General features: G+C 41.6%; 1 protein-coding gene across 1 annotated transcript; it reads left to right on the forward strand.

Moving 5' to 3' along the window:
* LOC134566149 (5-hydroxytryptamine receptor 3A-like) lies at nucleotides 1-25163 on the forward strand. The gene is made up of 7 exons (XM_063425855.1): nucleotides 1-174; nucleotides 948-1038; nucleotides 1133-1147; nucleotides 3303-3451; nucleotides 6875-7085; nucleotides 18595-18723; nucleotides 24913-25163. Exons 1-7 carry the CDS (start codon nucleotides 1-3, stop codon nucleotides 25161-25163), a joined length of 1020 nt encoding a protein of 339 aa, XP_063281925.1.
* The last annotated feature ends 518 nt before the right edge of the window (nucleotides 25164-25681 follow it).

Consider the following 25681-nt stretch of genomic DNA (forward strand, 5'->3'; position numbering starts at 1 on the left):
ATGGCTTGTGTTTGTGAGAGCAGTTTGGATCCCTTTATGGCCCCTGCCATGGTCATCCTGAACTTCTTGGCTGAATTGTTCACTAAGTCATACCAGACCATTAATGTCTTTCCGTCCACAATTTCTTTGGCTCATGTTCTTTCTCAGGGCTCTTGCATTGGAAAGGACCCCTTGGTCTGCAGACTGGTCCAAGGTGTTTGCCCTTTGAGACCCCCCTGCTTCTCACTACTCCTCTTTCTGGGATATCTTTGTCAGCCTTTATTTTCTTGAGGACTGACCTGATAACGGGGATTAGTTTCTCTGTCAGCTTTCTGTCACATTTCAGATGTTCGTGCTTTTGACGTGGAGTCTTTCTCTTTCTCCCCTGACGGTGTCTCAATTTCTGTCACACAGAACGAAGTCTATTTCTTCTTCTGTGTCATACCCTTATTTCTTGAATAGGCCATGTCTCTGTGTGGCTTGCTCCCTGCGGACCTATATCTTTTTAACTTCATCTCTTCTACCCTCTGCCTCTCAACCATTGATTTACTACGTGTGACCGTTTAAGGCGGTCTCCATTCTACGATTGCTCGTTGAGTTCAGTGGATTTTTGTTTCTGCTTGCGTGGAGAGGTCCTTCAGGGTGCATTCCTTTCTTTGTGCTGAAGGATCGGCGGCTCTGGAATCCGAATATTCTCCTCACTGCGGGTTAGTCTTGGGAGTCGACTTTTCACTTGGGAATCGACTTTTATTTTTTGTCCGTGCTTTCATGCTTCTTCTGTCTTTATATTCACACTCGCTTGTTCTTTGCGCTTCCCTCCCCGTTTTCTTATTTTACTTTGGAGGTTTTTGTTTTTTTTATTTTGCTGTTCTCTCTGTTGTGAGTTTGGTTGACTTTATGTTGTGCTTTTATGCATATTGCCTGGTTGTGTTCTTTGTGCTTTTCACAATATCTTTCTCTCTTTGCAGTTTCATTGGGACTTCTGGTTCCGGTGGATCTCGTTTGGATATGCCTTTAGATTATATGCTCTCCGTCTCAACCTCATGAAAGAAAGAGGAAGTGGGAGTGTCTGCCTGAGAGTTTTGTTCTGTTGTTCTTTTTTCTGATTGGTTGTTTCTGAAAAGTTTTGTTAACTATTTCTTTGCTGGTAAAGGTCTCCATAAAGAAGGTAAAACTAATATGAAGGGCCTCTAATAAAATTTTGGCTTTTCCTTCATCAAGGCTAGAATAATCCCTAAGTGTGCAGTGAGAATGCAGGGGCGTGATCTATATATTAAAACTGCTTCATTAAGCTAAACTTGTTTTGGTGCTTAGAGTATCCATTTAAATTTCTTACTATATCAAGTCTCTATATTGAGAGACCCCTATATGTGTATTGTAAACATAAAATGCTGGCTGATTGAAAACAAGGAACCACCTAAATTTACTATAAGTAAGAATCTTGACTTACACATTGATTTTCTAAGCACCTCAAAGAGCCACACTGCTGATATAAAGAATTACACTGGGCAGTCAGTTTAGAAATGTGTGATATTTACTATCGCAGCTTACAGACTGACATTCTGAGGATAACTTCCAGAAAATGGATGTATTTCTCTACTGTAAATGCGGGGCTTGCAAGACCCTTGGAAAATACTTAGATAAGCTACGTACGTGGGTTTTACTTTTTTTAAATGTATTTATTTGTGTTAGAGACCATTGTCCCAGAGACAGCATGTAATAATTTATTAGTTTTACTTTAACTTTCAGTGCCACCAAGGAGAGCAAGACTTCATGCTACTCACTAGTGTAACACTGAAAATATACCCCCCAACATTAGTGTCTCGTAAAGTAGACAGGGTAAAACCTGTGGAGGGGGTACCCACCTGAAAAATAAGCAGGTCAAGGACATTTGATAGGCCTTTTAAATAGGTTAATTGTTGTGACAACCCTCTCCTAAGGAGACCTTACTCGTGGTCTAACCAGGTGCATGCCAACTGGGGGATGGGTTTTTTCCCCTGGTTGGCAGGGTAATGCACAAAGCACTCACCTCCCTTCCTCGTTGAACACCCCTTCTGTCACTTACCAGATTCCAGCGCATATGCTCCCACCCCGCGGACGTCAGCCGGCTGGGGAGGGGACCTAATGCGCATGTGCGATGATCGCCGCGCTCGCATTAGTACTTTCCCTATAGAAAAGCACTGTGCAATGGTTTCCTATGTGATTTTGGGTGATGATGAATGTCCTCTTGCATAATATGAGGATGTCCAGTGTCAGGTGTCAGGTGACCAAAAGTCACCTAACCACCCGGAAGTGGTGGAGTTATCCCCAGCAGGTAATTATTGCAGTTTATTAAAAACTGTAATAATTACCACTGCAGAGTTAAAGGGACACTATAGTCACCTGAACAACTTCAGCTTAATGTAGTTGTTCAGGTATGATCTATAGCTCCCTGCAGGCAATCTAATGTAAACACTGTATTTTCAGAGGGACTTCCTATCATGCAGGGCCCTAAAAAGGCCCTGTACAAGTCAGACGTATTAAAATATGTCTGAAGTGTGCAGGAGAGAGAAGGCACTGTGTGCGCGCCTTCTCTCTCCAGCCTGTCAGCAGAGGAGGGGGGCAGGCAAAGACCGCCAGCTGAGATGTCAGTCAGCTCAGCTCGCGGCCGCGCACATGCATGGTAGTGCGCTCAGGACTTCAGAGGGCGGCATGAATGCCGCCCTCTGGAGTATGTGCGCATGTGCGGCGAAGCCGCGCATGCGCATAAGGGAGCAATGACGCTTCCAAATGGAAGCGTCTGATTGCTCCCTGCTCGCGTCATTTTGACGAAATAGGGGGCGCGGCTTCACCAGGCTCCCGGCGCTGGAACCAGGTGAGTAAAAGACTCTGCCTGGAGAGTCCCTTTAAGGGACCTGGGACACTGCACCCATTCCACTTCAATCAGCTGAAGGGGTCTAGGTGCCTATAGTGTCCCTTTACGGGGTTATCCAAAATTGCCATTTGTAAAAATTTCCTGAGTGGGTTTAGATATGTAAACAGTTTGGTTTGTCCCAGCTCAAGCAGTGTATTAAGATCTCTGAGTTTACAATTAAACAAAAATTACCAAAAATAACTACGGTATATTCAATATTGGAGTAGCTCATAATAGTCCTACTTTGTTATATTAAGATTAGATCATTTTAGTGCTTAAAATGTCCCTTTGCAGTGTTTTTACTGCCTGGTGCTTACCAATATGTACTTTTTATCGCTAAGTGAATGGCGTGCCCTGTATGTAACAGTTTAAACTAGAAAGTAAAATCTGCTAGAAAGTATTAATCTGTTTTTTTTTTTAACCTATACAGATAACAATATTATTCTGAAGCCAAGCAGAAATTCATCTCAGTTGCGCAATGAGAGTCTTCGTTACTTTTTTGGATTTGGAGAGTGGGAAATCCAAGACATCACGGTGGAGCAGGACAATGTAGACAGTCGATCACAACTCATATACCGTGTAATAACATCACCCTGTGAATTCAACAAAAAATTACAACCGCATCGTGTCTCACAAAGAGTAGTCATTGCACCTCTGTTTTGTCCTCATGCTTCGCCACCTCTGTCACTTTACTATGGTCTTGTAGTCTTTGCATTTCTGCCAATGCAATGTACACCTCCACTTTCTATATTATGAAATTGGCTATACAGGGAGTGCAGAATTATTAGGCAAGTTGTATTTTTGAGGATTAATTTTATTATTGAACAACAACCATGTTCTCAATGAACCCAAAAAACTCCTTAATATCAAAGCTGAATATTTTTGGAAGTAGTTTTTTGTTTGTTTCTAGTTTTAGCTATTTTAGGGGGATATCTGTGTGTGCAGGTGACTATTACTGTGCATAATTATTAGGCAACTTAACAAAAAACAAATATATACCCATTTCAATTATTTATTTTTACCAGTGAAACCAATATAACATCTCAACATTCACAAATATACATTTCTGACATTCAAAAACAAAACAAAAACAAATCAGTGACCAATATAGCCACCTTTCTTTGCAAGGACACTCAAAAGCCTGCCATCCATGGATTCTGTCAGTGTTTTGATCTGTTCACCATCAACATTGCGTGCAGAAGCAACCACAGCCTCCCAGACACTGTTCAGAGAGGTGTACTGTTTTCCCTCCTTGTAAATCTCACATTTGATGATGGACCACAGGTTCTCAATGGGGTTCAGATCAGGTGAACAAGGAGGCCATGTCATTAGATTTTCTTCTTTTATACCCTTTCTTGCCAGCCACGCTGTGGAGTACTTGGACGCGTGTGATGGAGCATTGTCCTGCATGAAAATCATGTTTTTCTTGAAGGATGCTGACTTCTTCCTGTACCACTGCTTGAAGAAGGTGTCTTCCAGAAACTGGCAGTAGGACTGGGAGTTGAGCTTAACTCCATCCTCAACCCGAAAAGGCCCCACAAGCTCATCTTTGATGATACCAGCCCAAACCAGTACTCCACCTCCACCTTGCTGGCGTCTGAGTCGGACTGGAGCTCTCTGCCCTTTACCAATCCATCCATCTGGCCCATCAAGACTCACTCTCATTTCATCAGTCCATAAAACCTTAGAAAAATCAGTCTTGAGATATTTCTTGGCCCAGTCTTGACGTTTCAGCTTGTGTGTCTTGTTCAGTGGTGATCGTCTTTCTGCCTTTCTTACCTTGGCCATGTCTCTGAGTATTGCACACCTTGTGCTTTTGGGCACTCCAGTGATGTTGCAGCTCTGAAATATGGCCAAACTGGTGGCAAGTGGCATCTTGGCAGCTGCACGCTTGACTTTTCTCAGTTCATGGGCAGTTATTTTGCGCCTTGGTTTCTCCACATGCTTCTTGCGACCCTGTTGACTATTTTGAATGAAACGCTTGATTGTTCGATGATCACGCTTCAGAAGCTTTGCAATTTTAAGAGTGCTGCATCCCTCTGCAAGATATCTCACTATTTTTGACTTTTCTGAGCCTGTCAAGTCCTTCTTTTGACCCATTTTGCCAAAGGAAAGGAAGTTGCCTAATAATTATGCACACCTGATATAGGGTGTTGATGTCATTAGACCACACCCCTTCTCATTACAGAGATGCACATCACCTAATATGCTTAATTGGTAGTAGGCTTTCGAGCCTATACAGCTTGGAGTAAGACAACATGCATAAAGAGGATGATGTGGTCAAAATACTCATTTGCCTAATAATTCTGCACTCCCTGTAGTTCGAAAAGATAAAACTTATCATTACAGCTGCATGTGAACAATTGCAACTCTAACAGCTCTACCCTAATATGGAGTTCTCACACTACTGGCTGTGGGTTATTTGTGGCCCTCTAACCTTCTCTTTCCACCTGAGGGCATAGTGGTGAAGCAGGTGGCACCTCTAATAGCAGGATGTCCAGTCAGACACTGGACACCTGGTATTCGTTGCCAGATGTCATTGTGTGACTGGACACTGGTTGTCCAATTGGAGGCTGCTTCCACAATAACGTAGCATGGCTGAGCAGCACCCCAAAGGAAACAAACAACACACATGCTGTGCGCATGTGCGCTGTACGAGAAGGTAACAGGAACATAACGGAATGCCATACGCCTGTTCCATGTGTGCACAGTGTGCACTCAATAAAGCATCATGTCAGCATTATGCACCTTCTCAGGATGACATTAAGCCATGCTACATTAGGGGTATAGGAGCGCCCCTGCGTAATTGTGAGTGTGCGTTTAATTGTGCGTCAATGAGTGTGTGTTTTATTGTGTGCATCTGCAAATGTGTGTGTTTCTGTATGTGCAAAGTGTGTGCGTCTTAGTGTATCTGTGAGTGTGTGCCAATTTATGTAAATTGTGTGTGCCTATGTGTGTCGGGTCATAGAGATCAGTAGCTCTCTGTGAGAGAAAATCTCAGCCAGCTGCCCCCAGGTAAAATAAAGACCCCTGTACTAACATATTTATTTATTTTTAAAGATTATTTATTGAGGCATGCTTGATTTTTCCACTAAATAGACAAAAATCCTAAAGAAGACATAAAAATTAAACAGGACGTACAATTACATACATTTAATGGTGGATGTATATATATTTATATCTTCCTTCGTGGAACATGTTAGTTTTTAGGGTTAGACATATGTCATCACACAGTGTTTGTGGTAGGCTAAGTTTATATATATGAGAGAGGCTATTCGATTTACACTTGGACTGAAGTGACTGGACATTTTGAAAGTACTAAAGTACTTTAGCTTGTTAAAAAGCTTTATGTGTGAGGAGTTTGTACTTTGTACTTTTACAAATTAACCTTGGTTTTCATTCTTCATGGGTTTTGTTTTAGTCTAAGAGAATGGGTTCTTTTATTTACATTGTTCTGATCTATTTTCTTGAACTTTATTGGCAACTGCACATTCCATGACTTTTGTCCAATCCTATTCTTCTCACTGAGAATCAATGGAGACCTATGGCACATGCGCAGCAATCACCAATGTGATGCTTCTAGAGCAGCGTTGAATCCAGTGCTTCTCCATGAAAAGCAATAACAGTGTTCAGTGTCAATATGCTTTTTGTGATGATGCCGAATGTCAAGACCTTCAACCTTTTTTAAGGCTTACACGAGGAAGTGCCTCTAGAAGCTGCTTGCATGTTAATTTGTTTAATTATTAATACATTTTTGCCCGTTTTGCAGTGATGACGTTTCCCATTTCTTTGGTTAGAATAATAGAAATAGCGTGAAAAATACCCAACAATATTTTTATTGTATAAAATAACCTGGTTGATCAGGCTGTTCATTTTCTTAACGTGATTATTGTTTTTAATGCCAATTCTCAACCAGAGCCTCCTCACAAATGATTTCATACTGATGTTATATGCTTATTCTATGAAATCTTTACTGGTCTATCCTTCTTTCATTCTCTTCAGGTAATCATGAAACGTCAACCAGGCGTATATGTGCTTTGCCTAATTTTACCCACGCTTTCCTTGTTGTTCATGAACCTTCTGTCTTACTTCATGCCCAATGCCTATCAAGAGAAGATTGCCTTTAAAGTCACCGTACTCTTAGGAGTGTCTGTTCTCTCACTCATTCTGAATGACTTCATACCCAGCTCCTCCAAACAAGTTCCTACGATTGGTATGACATCACACAACCAGAAATCATATACATGCACGTTATCATGCATGATTTGTTAATGAATGCTCATTTTAAAGATGTTATTCCCATACTCATTTAATTTTAAAGGAGAACTTGTATTTTGTAGGATTTTTAATATTATGTTTAGTTTTCACTAATTTAACAAATGTGTATTCATGAGGTCTGAAAAAAAAAAATCCATACCTCTTTGTACTTCAACTGGGTGCGTCCATTTTAGCTTCCCTGTCTGTCGTTGTTATTAGCACTATCCTTCGCATCTGGCAGTCAGCTTACAGAAGGTATTGGCTGTTGTTTCTATTAGCCTATGTTTTGCAAATATGTTTTCAGTTTGCTACATTTTTTAGTTTAATGAATAAAAATCCATGTGGCAATTGATAATGGTTACATGCCAAGTGCTTTGTGGGTTTGTGCATAACCTAACCACCCTAACAATTCCATGCAGTCACTTTATAAATCCTTGAAGGAAAACCTCAAGCACCATAACCACTGCAGCATGCTGTAGTGGTTATAATGAGACAGTGATGCCATGGGATTCCCTCTCTCAACATGTAAGTAGTCAAACCATTTGATAACGCATTGACCTCTTTCCGTTGGTCGCTTAGCACCATTCCCTGCCTCTCTGTAGCCGGAATCCAGTGACCATCAGTCAGAGTGGTTTAATAAAAGAACAGTGACTGAGTCACACCCCACAAAAACTAAAGATTTAGACTTTAGAAAAACAGATTTTTCTAAAATTAGAATATGTGTAAAGGAGTCATTATTAGACTGGAGCAATTTAAATGGAATCCAAGAGAAATGGGATTATTTAAAAGTTGCACTGCTGAAGGCAACAGAAAATTGCATTAGGCTTGTCAGTAATAGCAAAACATTCAAGAAACCACTGTGGTACTCTGCAGATGTGGTTAAAATAGTAAAAAACAAAATAAATGGCATTTAGTAATTATAAAAAAAAAAACCAGAGTGAGGAAGACAGAATGAGCTATAAGATTAGACAGAAAGAGGCTAAGCAAGTTAAGTGCTTCCAAATCACACACAGAAGAGAAAATAGCCCAGTCAGTAAAAAAAAAAGGTGACAAAACATTTTTTAGATACATAAATGAGAAAAGGAAAGTAAAACAAGGATTAGTTAGATTAAAAACAAAAGAAGGAAGGTATGTAGAAGAGGATAAATCTAGCTGATCGCCTCAATGAATATTTTTGTTCAGTATTTACAGATGAAAATGAAGGAAAGGGGCCTCAGTTAGGAAAAAGGACAAATGAGTAATTTGTTACATGTGAGTTTACAGAGGAAGAGGTTCTATCTCAACCATCAAAAGTAAAGACAAATAAGTCAATGGGACATGATGGAATACACCCAAAGTTATTAAAAGAGCTTAGTGGTGTACTAGCAAAACCATTAAAAGATTTATTTAACCAATAATTGTTAACAGGAGTAGTCCCAGGAGATTATAAATTAGCGAATGTTGTGCCCATTCACAAGAAAGGTAGTAGGGAGGAGTCGGGCAACTATAGGCCAGTAAGCCTTACTTCAGTAGCAGGGCTGCCATCAGAAATTTTGGGGCCCCTGACAAAGCACAAGGTCTGGGCCCCCCCTCCCCCGCCCCCTCCCTCCCGGGCCCGCCCACGCCCTACCTAGTCCGCTGACAATGATGCGGGACTGAATGTGGTGTGTATAATGTAGTGAATTAGAATGTGTGTAATGGATGTAGTGTTTGTGTGTATTAGATACTGTTTGTGCAGTAAATGCAGAGTGTGTGTTTGTGTAGCGGATGCAGTGTGTATAGTGAACGCAGAGTGTGTTTGAGTAGTGGATGTAGTGTGTGTACAGTGATGTAGTGTGTGTTTGTGTAGTGGATGTAGTGTTTTTATGTACTAGATTAAATGTGTTTAGTGGATGCAGTGTCTGTAGTGGATGTAGTGTGTGTATTAGACGCAGTGTCTGTGTATAGTGAATGCAGAGTGTTTCAATTTGTGGTGGATGTAGTGTGTGTACTGTGAATACAGGATGTTTGTGTAGTGGGTGCTGTGTGTACAGTTAATGCAGAGTGTGTGTCAGTATAGTGAATCCAGAGTGTGTGCATAGTTTAGTGAATGCAGAGTGTGTGTTAGTGTGTAGTGAATGCAGTGTGTCAGTGTAATGAATGTAGTGTGTGTAAGTTAGTGCAGTGAATGCAGAGTGTGTAAATGTGTAGTGAATGCAGAGTGTGTGTTAATGTGTAGTGAATGCAGAGTGTGTGTTAGTGTGTAGTGAATGCAAAGTGTGTGTTAATGTGTAGTGAATGCAGAGTGTGTGTTAATGTGTAGTGAATGCAGAGTGTGTGTTAATGTGTAGGGAATGCAGAGTGTGTGTTAATGTGTAGTGAATGCAGAGAATGTGTTAGTGTGTAGCGGATGCAGAGTGTGTGTTAGTGTAGTAAATGCACTGTGTTAATGTGTAGTGAATGCAGAGGGTGTGTTAGTGTGTAGCGGATGCAGAGTGTGTGTTAGTGTAGTGAATGCAGAGTGTTAATGTGTAGTGAATGCAGAGAGTGTTTGAGTAGTGGATGTAGTGTGTGTACAGTGATGTAGTGTGTGTTTGTGTAGTGAATGTAGTGTTTGTATGTACTAGATGAAATGTGTTTAGTGGATGCAGTGTCTGTAGTGGATGTAGTGTGTGTATTAGACACAGTGTCTGTGTATAGTGAATGCAGAGTGTTAATGTGTAGTGAATGCAGAGAGTGTTTGAGTAGTGGATGTAGTGTGTGTACAGTGATGTAGTGTGTGTTTGTGTAGTGGATGTAGTGTTTGTATGTACTAGATGAAATGTGTTTAGTGGATGCAGTGTCTGTAGTGGATGTAGTGTGTGTATTAGACGCAGTGTCTGTGTATAGTGAATGCAGAGTGTTTCAATGTAGTGCGTGTACTGTGAATACAGGATGTTTGTGTAGTGGATGCTGTGTGTACAGTTGATGCAGAGTGTATGTTAGTGTAGTGAATGCAGAGTGCGTGCATAGTTTAGTGAATGCAGAGTGTGTGTTAGTGTGTAGTGAATGCAGAGTGTGTGTTAGTGTGTAATAAATGCAGAGTGTGTGTTAGGGTGTAGTGAATGCAGAGTGTGTCAGTGTAATGAATGTAGTGTGTGTGTAAATTTGTAGTGAATGCAGAGTGTGTGTTAATGTGTAGTGAATGCAGAGAGTGTGTTAATGTGTAGTGAATGCAGAGAGTGTGTTAGTGTAGTGAATGCAGAAAGTGTGTTAGTGTAGTGAATGCAGAGAGTGTGTTAATGTATAGTGAATACAGAGAGTGTGTTAGTGTGTAGCGGATGCAGAGTGTTAATGTGTAGTGAATGCAGAGAGTGTGTTAGTGTGTACGGATGCAAAGTGTGTGTTAGTGTAGTGAATGCAGAGTGTGTTAATGTGTAGCGAATGCAGAGAGTGTGTTAGTGTAGTGAATGCAGAAAGTGTGTTAGTGTAGTGAATGCAGAAAGTGTGTTAGTGTAGTGAATGCAGAGAGTGTGTTAATGTGTAGTGAATGCAGAGAGTGTGTTAGTGTAGTGAATGCAGAAAGTGTGTTAGTGTAGTGAATGCAGAGAGTGTGTTAATGTGTAGTGAATACAGAGAGTGTGTTAATGTGTAGTGAATACAGAGAGTGTGTTAGTGTGTAGCGGATGCAGAGTGTGTGTTAGCGTGTAGCGGATGCAGAGTGTGTGTTAGTGTGTAGTGAATGCAGAGAGTGTGTTAGTGTGTAGCGGATGCAGAGTGTGTGTTAGTGTAGTGAATGCAGAGTGTGTTAATGTGTAGCGAATGCAGAGTGTGTCAGTATAGTGGATGCAGTGAGTGTGTTAGTGTGTAGTGTATGCAGAGTGAATGTTGTATTAGTGAATGCAGTGTGTGTATTGTATTAGTGTATGCAAATCCTACTACCAGGCCCTCCCGGGCAAAAACTTGATACACAGACCTCTGACTAAGTTCGAGAAACTATGCACACAGAGACGACACATCTGCAGGGGAATCTCACACCTCTACGAGATGCTGATAACCTCCACACCGAGGGAACCACTGAAACACATAGCGCGCTGGGAGGAAGCCACAGGAGTCACGCTGACAGCCCATCAATGGACTAACATACATATCCTGACCCACCAAAGCTCATTAAGCTCCAAACAACAAGAACTCAACTACAAGCTGCTGACCAATTGGTACAGGACGCCCGAGCGGATCCAACAAATGATACCAGACGCCTCGGCGACCTGCTGGCGCTGCAAAAATGAGATTGGCACAACACTCCATATTTGGTGGTCCTGCCGGAAGATAACCCCATACTGGAGTCAAATTCGAAACCAGATCAAACATATCACAGACACAGATATTCCTATGCGACCACTCCAGATGCTTCTTCATCACACACCGCTCCCTATCTCAAAATATAAAAAGACTCTGGTCAAGCACCTCCTGAATGCAGCTAAGATACTCATCCCCACGAGATGGCGCACCTCACAGGTACCCACCCTGCAAAACTGGATGGACAAGGTGGAGGAAATACACGGAATGGAACAACTGACCGCCGCGTTACGTGGCACCACAGAAAAATACATGCAGGTCTGGACACCGTGGATACTACACATATCGGGTAGACCGACCCTACCACCTGCACCAGCGTCCGGCGCGGAATCGGGACTTGGGCCGCACCGGGTGACAGAACCGTGAGGGATCTCCTCCGGACCCCGAGGAGGCGGGCGGCTAGATACTGGAGTAGGTTGTGGGGGGACCGCGTTCCATATGGCGACTGTGACCTCTCACCCCCTTCCCTCCCCCCCCCCCCCCCCTGAGGAAACACCCCGACCCTGGGTCAGGCGCCTAGGATCGGCCAGTTTAGTTGGTAGCTAATTCCTGATAATACAAGGAGAAACACGGAAATATGGGATGTCCATGGGTACATACTGGGAGGCATGGGGGCCCCTGGACCACGCAAGTGGCTGGCAGAGGACAGACCCTTGAAGCCCACATAGGTACTTACCCTATACCCTACTGGTCACCAGATAGGGATCTCAAGACTTACGAAAATTAAAGCCAGACAGACCAGAGACTGTACATCCAATAACGCCCGCTGATAGCGCCGACAATTGAGGTCTACCTCCCGAGCAGAACCTCCCAATCCCCCCCCTAGTTAAACTTACCAAGACCCCGTACACTTACATTTTGGTGCTCAATGCACTGCTAATTATCCCAGTATGTTCATAACAAGTAGGACTGCTAGACGGCACACCTGCAACCCATTATCTGAGGCCTTAGAAGCGCGTAGTCAGACTACGTGTTTACAGTAACATTTGACAGTCTAGCTTAATATGTACACGTAAATTGGACAGTGGTTACCCCATAGCAGCCTCACGATCACCGAACCTGTATTGTGATAGGATAACCATGCTATGCCTAGATGTACTATTACTGTACCTGTATTGTTTCTGAATAGCATACTTACTCAGTTATACCGTACGCATGTAATCTACTGTTGGAGCAAACACAGACTAACCTTTATACCAATTCTTGAAACATGGCTTGTGATGCAGCGATTGGCGCATCCAATACAAAATGAGGATGTAACGCGCTAGAAAAGCTATACTGTAACATTAAAGCCCCAAATTGTATGGTAAACGTACACTCCCTTTTCTTCATTTTGTACCCCATTTCATAAATGTTTCAATAAAAACAGATTGACAAAAAAAAAAAAAAAATGCAGTGTGTTTGTGGTGTTAGTGTATGCAGTATGTATGTTGTGTTAGTGTATGCAGTGTGTGTGTTAGTGTATGCAGAGTGTGTTAGTGTATACAGTGTGTGTAGTGTCAGTGTATGCAGAGTGTGTGTTGTGTTAGTGTATGCAGTGTGTGTTGTGTTAGTGTATGCAGTGTGTGGTGTGTTAGTGTATGTAGTGTGTGTGGTGTGTTGGTGTATATAGTGTGTGTGTGTGTGTGTGTGTTGTGTCAGTGTATGCAGTGTGTGTGCTGTGTCAGTGTATGTAGTGTGTGTGTGTGTGTGTTGTGTCCGTGTATGCAGTGTGTGTGCTGTGTCAGTGTATGTAGTGTGTGTGTGTGTGTATTGTGTCAGTGTATGTAGTGTGTGTGTGTATTGTGTCAGTGTGTGTGTGTGTGTTGTGTCAGTGTATGCAGTGTGTGTGTGTGTGTGCTGTGTCAGTGTATGTAGTGTGTGTGTGTGTGTGTGTGTTGTGTCAGTGTATGCAGTGTGTGTGCTGTGTCAGTGTATGTAGTGTGTGTGTGTGTGTGTGTGCTGTGTCAGTGTATGTAGTGTGTGTGTGTGTATTGTGTCAGTGTGTGTGTGTTGTGTCAGTGTATGCAGTGTGTGTGTGTGTGTTGTGTCAGTGTATGCAGTGTGTGTGTGTGTGTTGTGTCAGTGTATGCAGTGTGTGTGTGTGTGTTGTGTCAGTGTATGCAGTGTGTGTTGTGTCAGTGTATGCAGTGTGTGTGTGTGTGTGTTGTGTCAGTGTATGCAGTGTGTGTGCTGTGTCAGTGTATGTAGTGTGTGTGTGCTGTGTATTGTGTCAGTGTGTGTGTGTGTGTGTGTTGTGTCAGTGTATGCAGTGTGTGTGTGTGTGTTTGTTGTGTCAGTGTATCAGTGTGTGTGTGTTGTGTCAGTGTATGCAGTGTGTGTGTGTGTTGTGTCAGTGTATGCAGTGTGTGTGTGTGTGTGTGTGTGTTGTGTCAGTGTATGCAGTGTGTGTGTGTAAATGTGCTGGGGTGATGGGGAGGGGGGGGCATTTTAACATAATAATAAAAAAAAAATTTAAATTGTTTCTCCCCCCTCCCTGCTTACCTGTGTCTAGGGAGGGGGGGAGATTCCATCCCCGGTGGTCCGGTGGAATGGTGGGGCCCCCCGGCTCCCTGTTACCGCAGAGGGGGCCCAGGCAGCACACAGCCTCTTCTCTTCTCTCTCTCCTCCAATAACTCTCGCGAGACCCGCGGAGCGTTGCCATGGCAACCGGGTCTCGCGAGAGTTATTAGCAGAGAGGAGAAGAGAAGAGGCTGTGTGCTGCCTGGGCCCCCTCTGCGGTAACAGGGAGCCGGGGGCCCGCGGCTGCACACATAGATAGCGATATTCGCTATCTATGTGTGCAGAGAGGGAAAGTGGGGCCCAGGACTGCCAGAGCAGTCCGGGCCCCCCAGGGCCGCCGGGCCCGTGACAACCGTCATGGTTGTCACCCCCTGATGGCGGCCCTGTTCAGTAGTGGAGAAAGTGATGGAAACCATGTTAAAGGATAGGATTGTTGAACATCTAAAATCACATGGACTTCAAGATCAGAGACAACATGGGTTTACTTCAGGGAGATCATGCCAAACTAATCTTATTGATTTTTTTGATTTGGTAACTAAAATAATAGATCAGGGTGGTGCAGTAGACATTGCTTACCTAGATTTCAATAAGGCTTTTGACACTGTTGCAAATAAAAGGCTTATCAATAAACTGCAATCTTTAAGTTTGGATTCCAATATTGTTGAATGGGTAATGCAGTGGCTGAGTGACAGGCAACAGAGGGTTGTAGTAAATGGAATATATTCGAAGCATGGACTTGTCACCAGTGGGGTACCTCAGGCATCTGTACTTGGACCCATTCTCTTTAATGTTTTTTTTATTAGTGATATTGCAGAAGGTCTTGATGGTAAGGTATGTCTTTTTGCTGATGATACTAAGATATGTAACAGGGTTGATGTTCCAGGAGGGATAAGCCAAATGGCAAATGATTTAGGTAAACTAGAAAAATGGTCAGGGTTGTGGCAACTGACATTTAATGTGGATAAGTGCAAGATAATGCATCTTGGACGTAAAAACCCAAGGGCAGAGTACAGAATATTTGATAGAGTCCTAACCTCAACATCTGATTTAGGGGTGATTATTTCTGATGACTTAAAGGTAGGCAGACAATGTAATAGAGCAGCAGGAAATGCTAGCAGAATGCTTGGTTGTACGGGGAGAGGTATTAGCAGTAGAAAGAGGGAAGTGAACATGCCATTGTACAGAACACTGGTGAGACCTCACTTGGAGTATTGTACGCAATACTGGAGACCGTATCTCCAGAAGGATATTGATACTTTAGAGAGAGTTCAGAGAAGGGCTACTAAACTGGTTCATGTATTGCAGGATAAAACTTACAAGGAGAGGTTAAAGGAACTTAACATGTATAGCTTGGAGGAAAGATGAGACAGGGGGGATATGATAGAAACATTTAAATACATAAAGGGAATAAACACAGTAAAGGAGGAGACTATATTTAAAAGAAGAAAAACTGGGGGCGGAGCCGACAGCCGAGCAGACAGGTCGCATTCACTAAGAGCTCCGTGCATTTTCAGCACAAATTACCGAAAAAAGCGATAAAACTTACCCCCCAACTTGCAAAACAAAGCTGAACTCACCTGGCAAGCTCGCCAATCATGGGCAGAAAAAACAAAAAACTAAAACCAGATCAGATCCGACCTGGCACAAGCATTGGGGACCTATGGAGGCGAGCACATGGCGCCCTTGAGCCCAACATGGCCGCCTATATCGATGACAATGAGGACTCCGATGAACAACTCTCGGACCCCGAAGAAACATACCTACCCACAACGTTGATACCACCGCAGCCGGACTCAGCCCCGGTAACGAAGGCGGTCATGCAGGAACTGCTAGCGGACCTCCGCCGGCACATCCAGACTGATGTGGCGGACATACGGAAAGATATCCAGGGCCTGACAGGCCGCATGGGAAGCCTGGAGCAAGACGCCCGCAACCACACACGGCAAATATCCGTGATACAACAGGAGCTAAAATCGATGCAACAACAGCGCCTAACTATGGAGCAAAAGATGGCGGCAATGGAGGACTCGTACCGCGCCCAAAACATCAAGATAAGAGGCATAACAGATACGGTCCTGGACACTGAGCTACCACACTTTCTGAGACGCCTGATGAGCAACATACTCCCGCTGAAGCAGGCTAAGGGAGTGTCCCTCGATGGTATGTTCAGAATCCCCAAACCAACAACGGCCCCAGCGGCAGCACCTCGAGACCTAATTGTAAGATTTCAGAAGCGTCAGGATAAAGAAGCAGTCATGACCGCAACCAGGGGAAACGCACCGTACGCTTTTGAGGGCATGGCCCTAACATTTTATACGGACTTATCCAGAGGAACTATGGCCTGGCGCACAGCCCTCCGGCCCTTTACCTCCCTGCTCCGAACACACAATATCAAGTACCAATGGCGCTCGTCTCACAAGCTCCAAGTATTCCATGGAGACACTACATACTTAATAGCAGACCTGCAGGAAGCGAGGACGCACCTTACAACCCTAGGCCTACCACAGGACTCTATGCAGCAACCCTGCTCAACCCTAAAGCCCCATGAGTGGAACCCAGCTACCTCCGAGACATTTGTCCCGAGAGGGCACAACCACGCTGCGCAGAAGACGGCCCCCACCTGAACAACCCTGGAGATCATGTGGGGCCCCGCCAACCACTCTAACCGCAGCCTCGGTGTTGTCAGAGGACTGAAAATGAAAATGTTTTACGGTTGAAAATGTTTTACAGTTGAAAATGTCTTTTATGGTTGAATTTGCCGGTTACACCTACTCCACAGAGGTACTCACACAACATACGAGACACCCCTGCCACTATACAGCAATTAGCCACACATAGCCCCCCCTGCATCCACAAACTCCCACGACACCAGGGCAGCAGACTCGCCCACACCACCGTCACCTACCGACACTGACTCCCGCTGCCATACCCGGAGATACACATAGGGAGCCACGGGCCCCAATCTAGATATGCCCTCTCTTAAGTAAGTTTAGCACAATCTGCACCATGCAGTAGCAGACCACCAGAGTATAAAACACCGACCAGTCGACCCTACCCACAAGAGTAACACACTCAGGACCCCTTATATATGATGTCCACACATTAGCCCACCCTTGCCCGCAACCTACGGGCATCAGCGATCGCACCCCCCAGGAGCACCTATCATCATGCCGACCAAGAGGTCGCAAGGGATCTAAGAGCCCACTAGCCTCCCGCACAAGTCACAACGCAGGCATGCACTTAGTGAGACCACGCAAGTTGCTACATACATTAGCCGGTACCGATACGTGTTAAACGCTGCTGCACGTCAGTGATTCGCCTATTTAGTCACCACTTAATGTTTAGCCCTCACGGTAAAACGCACCCGAAAGATCATGTCCAAACTTACCTAACAACTGATACGCCTAATTACTTAACCACTTACTGTTTAGCCATCACGGTAGAACGAACCCAACGGAACGTGTCAAAATGTAGTACCTCCTGGAGTTAACTTAAAGTGCTTGAACTGAGCTAGCTACTCTTTATCTACAAACACAAAAGCACAATGTTATAGATGCCATATTTGTATTACCAGGTGCATCTAATCTCCTCACACCAGCTGCTATGGCAGTAAAGATTTGCATGTCCACTACAGGCACGAAACATAAAGAAGTCTCTCAAAAGTTAAGCAGACATGTATACTTATATCTTGTATACTACTTATATCTTGTATACTACTACTTACTCCGCTATCTAGATGACCAGCCATACTTTGACGGTTACCCGATAATGCTCTCTTAAAAACTTAAAATGTGCTATACTCTTATGCCACGTTATGTTTCCATTAATTGTTACATCACTGCTTGTTACCGCTGTTGTGGCTGAACAAGCCTATTGTTATACCATGCACAACAAAAATAAAGAATTAAAAAAAAAAAGAAGAAAAACTACCACAACAAGAGGACATAGTCTTAAATTAGAGGGGCAAAGGTTTAAAAATAATATCAGGAAGTATTACTTTACTGAGAGGTTAAAGGATGCATGGAATAGCCTTCCAGCTGAAGTGGTAGAGGTTAACACAGTGAAGGAGTTTAAGCATGCGTGGGATATGCATAAGGCTATCCTAGCTATAAGATAAGGCTAGGGACTAATGAAAGTATTTTTAAAAATTGGGCAGACTAGATGGGCCAAATTGTTCTTATCTGCCGTCACATTCTATGAAGCTCTTAGCAATAAGCAGGGATAGGCAATCTTCGGCACTTCAGATGTTGTGGACTCCCACAATGCTCTTAAAGCCATAATGCAGTTGGCTCTCTCATAGTAAGCAGATCCTGCACTTCAGGGCTTACATCCTAGTAGGCTTGTCAATTCAATAAAGAAGAAAGGCAGAGACTCAGCGGACTTCAGGTAAGAAATCAAACTGTTAGCAAATGGTTAGTGAACGGTTTGATTACTAACATGAGGTACCAGTTCACTCCTTGCCCCATGCACTCTACACAGGACACTGTAATAAATGAGGCACCTCTAAGTGGTCATTTGCCATTGATACATTGTTACATGTGACGTTGATCTACTGACAATTAGTTCTTAAAACCGCATATACACCACACATTGAAATTATTATATTACTGTCTGTATGCATGTACCTGATATGTTTTATGTTTTTCACATCCTCTATCCTACTGCAGTGATATTCTTTATTGGCACTCTTGCCTTGATGATGATTGAGATCATAGAGATTTTCCTCATATTGCACATTGGAAATTATGTTCACTGCAAGGAATTAGCGAAAACCAGAAACAACCTTCTTAGCAAAGGTACTCAAACTTTCTTCTGTCGTAATAAAATAGCACTTTTCCTTTTCTGGAAACATTTGCAGGGTTATTTGGTAAAATTGAATTATTGGGAATTCAAAATGACCAAGGCCAAAGTAACAGAACTGGAGTCTGGAGGTATAGGTAGACTGGAGAATTTTGGCCTTCCAAATTCACTCTGAATTCACTCTGAATTGGCAGTCCGCTTCTAACAAGATTATTCCCGAAGGGGTGAATTGCCAGGAAAAGAAACAGGAGATGTTAAACCAACACTTTACTTTAGTAGAGTTGAAAAACATAGTATTGGGATTAAAAGCGGGGAAATCGCAGGGTACTGACGGATTTACATTGCTTCTTAAGAAGATAACGGAAAGAAAATATTTAACAAGACATTTAACTAATAAATTATTGGCAGAAGAGGTGAATATATTAGAGGCCCCACTCTCGTTAGAAGCGTTGAAAGGAGTTATTAAGTTAATGCCATATGAGAAAAGCCCGGGACCAGATGGACTGACAGCAAGATATCATAAGAAATTTGAAGATCTCCTTTGGAAATACCTCTTGGAGACCTTCAATGCATTGCCCTTATATGGCACTCTGCCACATTCTATGATGAAAGCAAGGATAACTGTGATACCAAAACCAGGGAAAGATCCTACTATATGTAACAATTATAGGCCAATTTAATTGACAAATATAGACTTAAAAATATTTTCCAAACGACTAGCTAATTGTTTCAAGCCCTGCTTGGATGGATCAGACCACTCTGATCAATCGGGCTTTTATTAATATAATTATTAATATTATTCATAGAGCAAAAATCCTGAAACAATCAACTTTGCTTATATCAATCGACGCTGAAAGGGCATTTGACAGAGTGGACTGGTCCTATCTATTTTTAGTATTAGAGGCACTAGGGCTTGGGACAAGATATTGAAATTGGATTCATACACTTTATAGGGGACCATCAGCTAGTGTGAGAGCTAATGGGCAACTATCTCAACCATTCCCAATAAGAAATGGAACTAGACAAGGATGTACCTTGTCTCTGCGAATTTTTGCTTTAGTTCTTGAGCCTTTCTGAATGCATTAAGAATGAGTCCATCAATAAAAGGGTTTCCAGTGGTGGGAGTAGAGATTAAGGTTACTGCTTTTGTAGATGATGTTCTTCTCTCCATCACTAACCCGTGTAGATCATTAACTGGGGCCACTAAGGAAATAGAAATATTTAGTTCACTTTCTAATTTTTAAATTAATGTTGATGAATGCAAAATATTGGGCCTTTTATAACATATAAAGCAAAACAACATTTACAACAAAGATTTGGGTATAAGTGGAAAGATGGGAAGATTAAATACTTCTAAAGTACAACTGACAGAGGAGATAGGTAATCTTTATAAATTTAATTATTCCCCTATACTTGAGAAAATTAAGATATGCCCTAATAATTGGAATTTACCATGTTTTTCCTTTTTTTGGCAGGGTCAACATTTTGAAAATGATGATTCTGCCAAAACTACTATATTTGTTTCAGGTTATTCCTATATCAATTTCAAATTAAATTTTTCATAAAGTTAAGTGTTTGTTTCTATCCTTCATTTGGAGTAATAAGTAAGCATACATATCATATGAAATATTGACAAAGTATGGGTAGAGGTGGAGTGGGTATGCTTCACATCTCTAGATATTATCTAGCTATTTTGTGTAATAGTGCGTGAGTGGACGGATATAAAAAAAATGAAACCATGGGCTGCAGTGGAAAAGAGATTTGTTTCCGTCCCGCTGCATACATTGCTACAGCAAACATGTACTATAAAAAAAATATTTCCCAACCCCCATTTCTTGTTTGGTAATATAATTCTGACATTAAAAACTATCTACGCTTCAGCCCCAGTATATGGGCTCTCATCATTATTGCCATCCTGATGAAAGCCCATGTACTGGGGCTGAAATGTCAATATTTTTTGGCTGGGAGCAAATATAATCAAAAATCTTTTACATTACATAAATCCCATAATTTCCTCCATTATGGTAGGAAAAAATGTATTAACCACTACAGGAGGGTAAACAACGCCATTCATTATTAGACACTATTAGATGTGCATAATTAATTGGCTTTCTGAAGAAAAATGTTATGTCTCAATGGAAATACAGAGATCCAACACCCTTTGAAAGGTTATGTGTTATAAAGAAATATACAAGAGGCTCTCTCTCCAGTATATTATTTAATTCAGAAAAAAAATGGAGGAGAAACGGCAACCTTTCAGAGGAAGTGGATGAATACTTTACATTTACAAACATCAGAGAATGATTGGACGATAATTTTTCGTAAAGCAATGGAGGCTTCAATAAGCTTTGCAAGAAGAGAGATCTTTTATAAGCGTATCGCACGGTGGTATAAAACTCCTGTAAATATTCATACTTTCAAATCGTCCTATAGTGATCAGTGCTGGAGATGTGGGGAGGAAAAGGGCGATATTGAACACATATGGTGGTTCTGTACAAAAAGTTATTAACCTCCCTGGCGGTAATCCCGAGCGTGGCTCTGGGTTAATTTTCAGTACTAAAAGCGGTAACCCCGAGCCACGCTCGGGATTACACTGTAGTATCACTTACCTTGTCCCTACGAGCCACTGGTGTCCTCCCGCAGTGTCCTCAGCCCGATGCCGGCATCCGTCTTCCGGGTTCCCTTTCCCTGCGAGCGCCGCTTGGCAGAACCAGGCGGGAAATAAAAAAATAAAAAAATACACATACACACAATACATTGTAAAAACAATGTACCGTTTTAACATTAAAAAATACCGACATAATCAAACCGCCAGGGAGGTTAATTTAATTGAAGAGGTGCTTCCTTTTACGTTTTCATTGACACCATCATGGGTGCTTCTCGGTTGGCCTTTTACTTTTTCGGATACTCATAAACAAAAATTATTATGTCTACTATTAGGGGAAGCCAATGTGCTTATCCCAATCCATTTGAAGCAAAATAATGTTACTACAATGGATCAGTGAATAGCTAAGGTTGAAACAACACAGGATATGGAAAACATACACTGGTACGCTCGGGGTAATAGGGAAAAATATTTGGTAACATGGCCCCCTTGGATTAGATACGGGGAGATATGATTAATCTACATAAAAGAATAGGGGAAGGAGAGGATTAGATAGTACAGTCTAATATAACTCCCTTTAGCAAATACATAAACTAGGCTGATAATTAGATTAATGTATCCAGGTTAATGAACTTTCTTTCCACATATAGAAAAATATATTTAATTTTAATATAGTATTCAATAGATCATAATTAAGATATACAGGTCGTTATACATTATATTGCTGATTTTTAAAATGTATTTATAATATGCATTTATTGTGTTTATTTATATATATATGTATATATATATATATATATATATATATATGTTTTATTCTCTTTGTTTCTGTCGACCTGTAAGATATGGTAAAACATATGTACTGGATATATAATGTATTTTATCATTAATTATTGTTGATAAATATGTCCTGTTATGTAATTTTGAAAATCCGAATAAAAATCTAATTAAACAAAAAAAAAAAAGATAGCAGACCCCGTGATTTCCCCACTGCGAATCAGAATGTTTAACTATTTTGGGGGAAAAGGGGACATACCTCAAGAGATGCTCCAAATCTCTATCTGCCCAATTCCTAAAGTGGGGAAAGATCCAAGTCTAATTACAAACTACAGACCCATCTCACTTATAAATATAGACATGGAATTATTTTTAAAAAATCTTGGCAGATAGACTCAAAACAGTAATGTCAGATTTAGTACATCCCGACCAGACCGGCTTTATCCCGGGTAGATCAGGGGAAAATCACACCCGGAAATTAATAGATCTGGTTTCAGAGGTCCAACAAAAGCCCATACCAACAGCCTTCTTCGCACTAGATGCCAAAAAGGCTTTTGATAGGGTTAATTGTGCCTTCCTATGGGAGACTTTAGATACTTTTGGGATCAATGGTCTATTTAAGAATTGCTCTATGGCCCTTTATAGCAACCCGAGCACCAAAGTAACCGGTCCATTTTAAAGCTCATCTTTCTTTAGTTTCCAAAATGGTACACGGCAAGGTTGCCCTTTGTCTCCTCTGCTTTACGCTCTATCTATTGAGGAGATAAAGGGCATCAAAGTGAATAAGCAAAAGAGTAAATGTAACACTCTACGCAGATGATATTCTACTTACACTGACAAGATCTCTATTCCTGCAGTTATTTTAGTTATCAATGAATATGCATATTACTCGAATTATAAGTTGAATTTATCTAAGACCCAAATTGTGAGCAGAGGTTTAACATCATCTCAAAAACAATCCTTACAAAGTAAGTTCCAATTTATCTGGAGCAAGGATTGGTTATACTACCTCATTATGAAGTTAATGTTGGACTTAAAACGTGTTATCCCAGACAAATTACAAGATCTCAACCAGCAAATGATTAAAAAAATAGAGGTCTCATGTATGGGAAGATCAATCTGGTTAAAGTCTATTTGGTCATTAAAGTACTATATCTGTTCAGAATGATTCCACTTTGTGTTCCGGGGCCCGTCCTAGAAAAATTTAATAAATTATTCCTCTCCTTTATTTGGGGAAGCAAGAAACCCAGAATTGTGCGTAACATAATTAAAAGAGAGAGCACCCAAATGGGATTGGACTTTCCCGACCTAAACCTACTACATGATGTAACTATGTTCACACATGTGATGGCTTGGGGCATTTAAACCTAGAAAAGACCAGGGCAAAGGTCAGAGTTATATTAGGAACTAAATACTATTTAACTCAGGCTACACCTCTTAATTTTCTTTTTTTGTTGTTGTAAATATATATTTATTGAATATTTTTCAACATTACTTGGAGAAACAGTGCGGACTCGCAGGTCCCAATCGAATAATGCAACTTCGATCATGCATAAGAAATAGTGATCATATTAACATATTTCGGTGACACGCAGGTCACAGGTGAAAGCGTATAGCAGATACACGTTGGACTCGCAGGTCCCATAATGTATGTTCAGTCATGTATTACCCTCATATTCCTAATAAAGTCAATGGGTTGCCCCCCGGTAGTGTTGAGAGTTGCGGGTCATCTATTCGCTGGTGACTCCTGTATGAGGGCAGACTTTAAATCGCAAACTGTGGGCTCCGAACATCGTGGGATCTCGGGAGGTAGTTGTAGGGTTATGATTACCTTGCCCCCATGATGAACAAGCACTTCAAATAATTAGTGGTAAATATTGTACTGGCTGTTAAAATATGCATTGCTAGAGATTGGAGAAAACCAGACCCCCCGCAGTGGTCTAGAATAATTATTCAGATTACACATCAAGCACATATAGAAAGACATTTTTTTTATGGTAAATGGGAAACTTTCTTCCTATAAGGAAATTTGGTCCCCTTGGTTGGAATATATTAACATCCCAGATGGGAGAGTGCCTATATCCAAGTGTTTATCGATAGATTACTGGCTGCGATTTCTCTCTTCCTTTTTTCTTCTTTTTACCTAAATATTTTTATCTGACAAAGGAAGGATTAATTCCTTCCACAGAAGGAGGAGGAAGAACTTCGATGCTCAGGAGAACACAATCGTTACTAGAGAATGTATGGTAAAATGGGTTATGAATAAGGATTGACGTTGGATAATACTTTAAAGAGGGAGGGCAAGGGAGGGAGAAGATAGCACTCTCTTTTCTTGCTATTTCTCTTTCCCCTTTCCTTTTGTTTAGTTTTATTTTTTTCCCTTCTCTTGTGTCAATCTTATGTATTTTTATGTATGTTTGTATCTACGTATTTGTAAATGAAAAACCATAAAATTCTAAAATAAATAAATATCTTCTTGCACCAGGGCCCTCTGTACAAAGTTTTCAGGAAACACTCCTGTCTATGTATTTAGAGGAAATGCAGTAAATACAAGATTCTAAGATGTGGAATTCTTTGAAATACAGAAGACACACTGTGTATGGCTAACTGAAAAGCATCATTAGGCCATCATTTTAACATAGAAGTAACAGTCATGACATATTTTGCCATTTTTGAACCCCAAATAAAAAGAATTGACCCACCTCCATACAAGTCATTGCTCAAATAGGCCCACTTAGCACTCAATTTGGGAAAGAAAAGAGTCATCTTCTGCCATTAAACCAAGATTTATGCTGTCTTGCAGAGCCTTTCAGCTCCGAACCAGCATCTGTGAATGAGGAACCGGTGACAGGAGATGGGATGCACAGTCTACTAGGCAGGATTCAAAGAGACATGGAGCTGGTTAGAGAACAGATCCTAGCCATAAAGAAAGCGGAGCAGTTGGAAAATGACAATGCAGCTTTTCTGCGTGGCCTGGATAAACTTGTTTTCTACATCCATCTACTGCTTGCTACTTTATTCTATACAATGATCATCCTCAAATGGAGCCTGTGAGAGGTTTCCATGCACTATATATGGACTCGGGGGGATTTGAAAAAGCACAGTTCAAAAGAAATCTGTAACTGCATGAGATAGATAAAATATTGGGGGGGGGGGGGGGGGGGGTTTTGATGGATTTTTCACAAATTCCAAAAGGCAGACACATAAATCAACACAAATACAGATATACACATTTACACATATACAGCGTGATTAATATTTGCACACATTTAGGCATGCAGCTACTGCTATGACATGAATGCCCTGATTTCTATGCGAAAACCAGGTTAAAGCCCCCTTTTCCCAGTATGTGTAGCAGCATTAACAAGTGGTGGTCCTGGCAAGATATATTTTTTAACAATATGGATGCATGCATTAAGGAACAGAATGGTTGACCCCTCAGTTAGCACCTGCCTAGTAGACATTAATTCCTCTGGCTTCTCAAGGGGAGCACTTGTTTTGCTGGTCCCTGGACTGGCCACTGAACATACTATGTTAAAGAAAAATCGCATGGACTGTACTTTGAAGAAGGC

Source organism: Pelobates fuscus, chromosome 6 (assembly GCF_036172605.1).
Source record: "Pelobates fuscus isolate aPelFus1 chromosome 6, aPelFus1.pri, whole genome shotgun sequence".
Taxonomy (NCBI): domain Eukaryota; kingdom Metazoa; phylum Chordata; class Amphibia; order Anura; family Pelobatidae; genus Pelobates; species Pelobates fuscus.